The 7620-nt window shown below is 32.8% G+C and overlaps 1 protein-coding gene across 1 annotated transcript; it reads left to right on the plus strand.

Moving 5' to 3' along the window:
- Positions 1–1868: 1868 nt before the first annotated feature.
- Positions 1869–6209, plus strand: LOC132741002 (uncharacterized). Its single transcript, XM_060729075.1, has 3 exons — positions 1869–2357; positions 3309–3531; positions 5301–6209. Exons 1-3 carry the CDS (start codon positions 2028–2030, stop codon positions 5768–5770), a joined length of 1023 nt encoding a protein of 340 aa, XP_060585058.1. The 5' UTR covers positions 1869–2027; the 3' UTR covers positions 5771–6209.
- Positions 6210–7620: the final 1411 nt, after the last annotated feature.

Below are 7620 nucleotides of genomic sequence, written 5' to 3' on the forward strand. Positions count from 1 at the left end.
TGACAATGAAAAAGAGAAAATATTCAATAAATGATTTTTATCACATAAACTGCGGCGCGGGTGTAATAAAGCCATTTAATAAAAACGATATTACGCTATAGTAATAACACTTTGACGTGACGTCATTTGCGCTATGTTAAAGCGCGCTAATGTAAGCGTTACACTATGGGCGCGTCATTCATTGAAAAATTACTCATTTTAACCACTGTTCTTATTTTATATATGTGATAAATAGAATATTATATTCGTGTAGATTCAATACTAAATTTATTGAATTCGTTGAATAAAACAATATTATGCTCGCCAGAGGTTAGTATTAAACTACACTCATTTATCACACACCCGTGCCGATTTTGCGACTCCGTAAAAAAGGTATTGCACGGCCGTGCATATATTTTGACGTGACGTCATTAGCGTTATACAAACATAGTGAAAAGACGCGCTAAATGTTAGCGTAACACTTTAGGCGCATCAATGAAAACTTATTCTTATTTCACTTTAAACGGTCTTTATTTTGGGTATGTGATAAATAGAATATTAAATTCGTGTAAGTTCATTACTGAATTTATTGCACTCGTTGAATAAAATAATATTATGCTCGCCAAAGGCTCGTATAATATAATCTTATTCAACTCGTGCAATAAATTCAGTATTGAACTTACACTCATTCAATATCCTCTATTTAATATCCTCTATTTATATTTGATAAAAAAATAGAGAATATTTGTTTAGTTCAGTGTAAGATCGGAATATATTTCACCGAGTGAGCACCAAAAGGTATATGAACTTTTGGTGTTCACAAGGTGACATATATTTTGATCTTACACTAAACTAAGCAAATTTTCTTTTTATTATATGAAAAAAAAACGTTTTAAAAAGACATTAAACCTTATACTGAATGAAAAGCGCGCCAAATGATAATACAACGTGACGTCATTTACGACGTCACGTCATTAAGTTGGTACCCAGTACTGTGCACGCTTGTATTTCACTGAAACAACGTAAGGGGCTTAAATTCAAAACAGTGACATTATCAAAGTGGTAATTTCACTGTTTGAAACAGTGAAATTACCAGTTTTATATCACTGATATATTTCTATAAACCACCGAAAAGCATGTAATAAATAGAGGATATTTGTTTAGTTCAGTGTAAGATCGGAATATATTTCACCGAGTGAGCACCAAAAGGTATATTTCACGAGTGGCGCAGCCACGAGTGAAAAATGAACTTTTGGTGTTCACAGGGTGAAATATATTTCAATCTTACACTAAACTGAACAAATTTTCTTTTTATTTTATGCAAAGAAACGTTTTAAAAAGACATTTAACCTAAAACTAAATGAAAAGCGCGCCAAATAATAATACAACGTGACGTCATTTACGACGTCACGTCATTAAGTTGGTACCCAGTACTGTGCACGCTGGTATTTCACTGAAACAACGTAAGGGGCTTAAATTCAAAACAGTGAAATTATCAAAGTGGTAATTTCACTGTTTCAAACAACAGTGAAATTACCAGTTTTATATCACTGATATATTTCTATAAACCACCGAAAAGCATGTAATAAATTTTTTTTTTGTTTGTTAAAACAGTAGAGATTTTTTTTATCAAATGCACTAAATGCGTGGATACTTTGATATATGTCAGCCTTTAATATTTTATCTCATGCCCTAAAGATTTTCTCTTTATGTAAAAAAGAATCACAAATACATAAATTTAGTGTTATTTACAATCCGCAAAAGAGGAAGCTATCAGGTATACATGACGTGCTTATATATATTTTGTCAAGAGGAAGTGCAATGCGCAAGTACCACTCATAAATGTTAGTTTAATATCTTGCTCTTTTTTCAGACATGCAAACTTCCTTATCGTTATAAATCCGAATGGTTAAACTTCAGAAAATAGTAACTACATGTAGTCCAAGGGTTAAATTAACGGTTGTTCTATACAACCAGTTAATGTTATCTGCTTGAAGTATTGATTTTGCTGCGTAAAAATACTTTATTTAAATATTTGAAAGTTAAGAATGTTGAAAATGGCGAATTTATTTGTAAATGTGTTTGTTATATGGATATTTTGTACAAATTATGTTTTGATGGAAGAACCAGGGAATCGTGAGGAAACAACTGATGGTAAAACTCCTGTATTTTCGCCTGACGAAAGATACCAGGATTTATTTCCCCTGACAAATGAAAATTTTACGAAAAATCTGTTAAGGAACCGAGACCCATGGATACTAATTTTTCATGATGGATCTGTGGAGAAGGAGTGGAAGACTATGGCAACACATCTACGTGGTTTATGCTGGTTTGGACTTGTAGATGTTACCGCTGAGAAAGATTTACTTGATACACTTGTAGGTATATTGTTTGTGTATTAAACAAGGAAGTTGTAATATGCGAACTTAAACAAATGTTATATAGCCACGTATAGATAAACTGGTTTTTAAAATGGAGTCGTACAATACATGATTTTTTATTAATTCCAAAGTAATTAACTTACAGGTTGAAATAAAAAAAATACAAAATAGGACTTTTTTACTGTTCTTAAATTGTATTTTTGTAAGGCTTTACATTTTTCTTTCTTCTCAATAAAAAAATCTTTAGTAGATAAACTCGTCGTCTAACTGATCATTATAAAGAGTAAACAAACACAGATATATATCTTAGTTTAAAAAATCTACCGATTTTTATTTTTTGTTGTGATTATCAATAAGTAGAATGTTTAAGTGGCGAATAATTTGTAAAAACGCTTTTATGACCCGATTTAGCATAAATAACTATATATTATAGGTGAGCCAGATATTTCAAGAAAATTAAAAATCATGAGATAAATGTACTAAGATTATAAGAAAAGTACAATGTTCAAGATTCAAGTGCGCTATTAATGAATGATTTTACATTATTTTTCACCATATTTCGACTGCATGACTCACGCATTTAAGAGCTATTTTTGCATATTTTGACCTATGTTAGTAATTTACGTGGAATGCATGTGTTGTTAGCAAATTTATAAATTAATTTCTTTGTTCACTTCACTATACTTTATTTTCCAAGACATTCGTATAATTTCCATGAAAATTAGCATGAATCTGGAGGCATGCTGCTCTAAGATATGAAAAAGAAAGACGAATGTGTGTCTCTGTCACTGCCTGTAAATACATTTAGAATAATGGCCACCCTTTCGCTTTGTATTACAACGCTCAATATTTTATTTTCAATGATATATTTACACAAATTAAGCTTTTTCTGTGTACATATATTTTTGATGATCATGTTAGAGCATATAGGATATTTTCTTATTTCAGGAATATGATTCATCTCGCGACCTTGCGAGATTTTATCCATACGGTGACAGGAAAATGAAGGAAAGAAACTGGCGCCGAGTAAATAACCAGAACGAGGCTCGTGTTGCAGTCTTGACATCACTTCCGGATAAAACTCAAAGAATTTCGGGAGATAGTATACGTGATCTCTTGCTTGAATCTTTCACCTCACTACCCTCAAAGTTTCCAGCTTATATTATAACGGGTATGTTAAACGATGATAATTCAAAATGAATGTTTAGCAGTAAATCATATTGAATTTAATTTAAAATCTATTTTAAATTTGTAATAAAAAGGGGAATTGCACGAGGTACATGAACAACCTGATTATATACTGTAACCTTTACTCTTTTATAAGAAATGACCTTGTGATTGTGTCTGCCCATGGAAAACATCAGCATTAAGAACCAGCTAACTTATGAGCTATAAAGAATTATACAATAATACAATACGACATCTTTTTTACAGTAAAGTCCGCTTAAAACGAACTCATTGGGACATTCAGAATCTGTTCCTTATATACGGAGTTCCTTGTAAGCATATCGCGAATTGGTTCCTTGTATCAGAAGTTTTTATAGCGAATATATTTACAAATAACGAATTGATTGTTTACTATCGTCCTCCATTTCGAAGAGCATTTGTTTATCAAAAAAAATAGTCATTTATTTCTTTTTTAGACACAATAACCGAGAGCGTACTTTTGGGACTTTTATTATCCTTTGCTATTTCAGTTTCAATATTAAGTTTTACTCCCTTTCTCAATAAAATATCATATTTTGTTTCTAAACTCAGTGCTTTTAGTTTTCTTTCCATGATTAAGAATAAACATGATTTTCGATTTTTCCTTCCTTTTATATTGTATAGCTTCTATTATATTTTAAGGATGACTTTACTTATTAAAGATATAGATTTCTTTTCATTCAATCAAGCGTACTTTGTAGTTTTCAATGGATTAGCAAGGAATAGCATGCATTATTATGTTGAAAATCGATTATAAATAATCATAATTATTTATACGAGAAAGGAAATAATAGAATAAAAGGAATAACTGTTTTATCTTGGTGACAAGATCTCTTGCTAAAAATATCTTTAATAGAAAACTATTATGTACTGCTATACAAATTCATTTTTACAGCTGTATTGAAGTACATAAACATTCGGCCGAGTTTCCATCCGTGCCAATGAAAACGAAAGTCTATTTACGAATGACCGATATTTTTGAGTTCATTATAGACGTGCAATTTCTGTACTTTTAACTAAATTTGAACTAAGAAATGAGTTCCTTATAAGCGATAATTCCTTATTACCTTGTTCGCTTCAACCGTATATTTTTATTAAAGAAGGGCAGAAAATTCGGGCCAAAACATGTTCCTTATAACCGGAAGTTCGCTATAACCGTTTTCGCTATAAGTGAAGTTTACTGTATTTGCAATGAAATGGATCAAACATTGGACATTGTAGTGCATGGCTATAGTATATACATGTTTATATTATGAAAATGCGGACAAAAATGAATTGCAATACAATTTTTACAGACTAATTGATATATTGAACTTAATAAAACATCATCACAGTATACACGTATCCATATCACCAGGGCTTGATTATAATGCCAGACTCAGATGATTATATTTAACAGGCTCAAAATCAAGAAAATCTATGGAGAGCTTCTCTTCTATTTATATATTTTCAGAATCTCAAGTAAAGTAAGAGGGTAACAAATGCCAACACTTATGTTCGTATCTGAACAATGTCAATCTCAGACAATATTGAAATTGACGTTAATAAAAGATAAAAGTACAAAATCAATGTTCACTTATTTTAGACATTGGGCCTGTTTGATCATCAGGGCCTGGTATTATCATCAAACGCTGATCTGGATACAAATTGCTACGAAAATGTTTTTTGTATAATTTCACAAGAAAACGTTAAAAATATTCTTTTCATAGCTAATATTTTGAGATTAATTTTCAGACGAGGACGAAACACCCTCGGTATTCAAAGCCATTGCAAAAAGATTTGAAAAGTATTTCTTGTTTGGAAGACTCGTTCGCCCTACTAGCGAAGATTTACATAGTCTTGGACTAAAAGGCGTGTACATAAATCCCCCGGAACTGTTTGTTATTGTTACCAAGAATGGAGAAGCTGATCAGATTGAGGCTATCAGATTTGAAGAAGAAAAATTTGGAAAAATGAACTACACATCTATTTTACAATTCTTATTCGTTATCAATGGAAACTTTAGACATGACCTTCCGGGCAACAATATGGCGCAGAATCAACAGGAAGCGGAAATGGCAGATGTCATACAAATCGAAGAGAGACGTTTTGAAATTTTACGTGATGTAAAAGAACGCTCGAAAGAAAAACCAACTGTTGAGGAAGATTCAAATGGTTTTAACATTAAAATAAGTAAGCATGTCGGATTTAAAGATGAGTTGTAGATAAAAAAAAGACATTTTATATACTTATTGCTGTAAAGAACAACGTTTGTTTGCCCATTTTTTCCTTTTTTTTAATGTAACGGAACAAAATGATTTTAAGATGTTACGCAAAAAGGAATTTCTAAAATGTGTGTGCATGTCACAAGAAAGAGCTTAAGGAACTGAAGTTGAATTGCAGAGAGTACAGCTGGTTGTTTGACATCGTGCAATTAATAAATGGCTTTGCTTCTTGTAGCCCTCGAATTACACTTCCCATGAAACTGATAAATAATCATTTACTTATATACTTGCAATTTTCTGACATTCCCATGAATATATTCATTTGTTCTAAATATACCCAGAAATACATTTTCGAGTATTCAGAAAATGGTTCTTTAAGGAGCGTGCCATAAATTTAGAGCATATATACATGAATTGGCATTAAAATGTGAAAAAGTGACTTCACGTGCAATTTATTATTTAATTTTTTATCAAAAGAACCAAATATGTTTTCTGCGTATATTTTATGCTCAATTTTGCTTGTATGTACATACATCCTGAATAATTAACTATTCAACAGTAAATCGTCATCTTTATATGTATCACAATAAACGTGCATTATTTGTTAGTCATCTAATTTGTAAAAAAGCACACCTGTAAGAAGTGTAAAAAAATCGTCTTAAGTATTTCAGCGACCTTTTTAGTGACCTGTACATCGAATGCAACACATGTTGCGTTATATCATTAAATGCTTGACATCATAACATATTGGTAGTTGTCTCCCTTAGAACATGGCGCACGTGTAATTTTCTGCTCTTATATTTTCAAAATGGGAATTGATATAGGACTTTACCGCATTCGAATTGGATTGTTTTTTATGCCGATTAAGAAAGGATGTAAACTGCGTGTTTTGTTTGTGAGTCGGCAAAGTTTTAGTGTGTGTTTGAGACTTGCTATCTTTCTCTCTGTGCTAACCTTACTGGGTGGGGATGTTGAGCTGAACCCTGGACCGCCCAAACAACAGAAACAAAGGATATTATCTTTTGCCGAAGTATCCGCCACAGAAACGCCACCACCACCCCCGTCCCAAAGTACAACACGAGCCCGTGCTAACAAGGCAAATGATTCTGAGGTAATGGCTTTTTTACGTGAAATGAAATCTGAGATGAAGACTGATTTATCGAACATTAACAGCAAAATTGATGATATAAATAAAACAGTTAACGTGCTTAAAAGTGAAAATGTTAAGTTACGCCAAGAAAATGTATGTATGAAGCAGGAACTTTCTAATCTGTCTGTGAAGTTAGACAGGCTCCAGGGACATTCACGTAGAAATAATTTACGATTTCTTGGTATTGAAGGCCGTATTTCTGAGAGCTGGGAGGAAAGTGAACGGAAGGTACGAAACTTTATTTCCAATACACTTAACCTAACTGAATTGGCAAATGTTGACATTGAAAGGGCCCATAGAGTAGGCAGTAGACGATCGGACAGTTGCCCCATTATAGCTAAGTTTAGCAAAATACAAGGACCCGAGAATGTGTATTGCGTGCGGCTCGTCAAAGTCTTAACTCGCAATCGCAGTATTCAGTGCGTGAAGATTACACTGAGCGTGTACAATTACACAGGCGAGAACTGACCAAAACATTTAGTTTGAGGCCAGGAACCAGGGCAAATATGCATCACTTCGCTTCGATAAGCTCATTGTTGACGGTGACATGTACAAATACAACGACACAGACAATATAGTCGAGCGGATTGGTAGTTCAAGATCACGTGGTCGTGTTGGCGCGAACAACGGATTGCAGCGATTGGACATTAGTCGCGGGAATGATGACGCAGATACCCGTGCCTCTCAAGGTCAAAATAAC

The sequence above is a fragment of the Ruditapes philippinarum genome, unplaced genomic scaffold, assembly GCF_026571515.1.
Source record: "Ruditapes philippinarum isolate M1 unplaced genomic scaffold, ASM2657151v2 ctg10905_1_1_1_1, whole genome shotgun sequence".
NCBI classification, from domain to species: Eukaryota; Metazoa; Mollusca; class Bivalvia; order Venerida; family Veneridae; genus Ruditapes; species Ruditapes philippinarum.

Excerpts from the sequence above, each read along its gene's own strand:
- LOC132741002 (XM_060729075.1), top strand. The coding sequence starts at position 2,028 with ATGTTGAAAATGGCGAATTTATTTGTAAATGTGTTTGTTATATGGATA. Across the intron at positions 2,358-3,308 it reads AAGATTTACTTGATACACTT|GAATATGATTCATCTCGCGA; the intron begins GTAGGTATATTG and ends TTCTTATTTCAG. Across the intron at positions 3,532-5,300 it reads TCCAGCTTATATTATAACGG|ACGAGGACGAAACACCCTCG; the intron begins GTATGTTAAACG and ends ATTAATTTTCAG.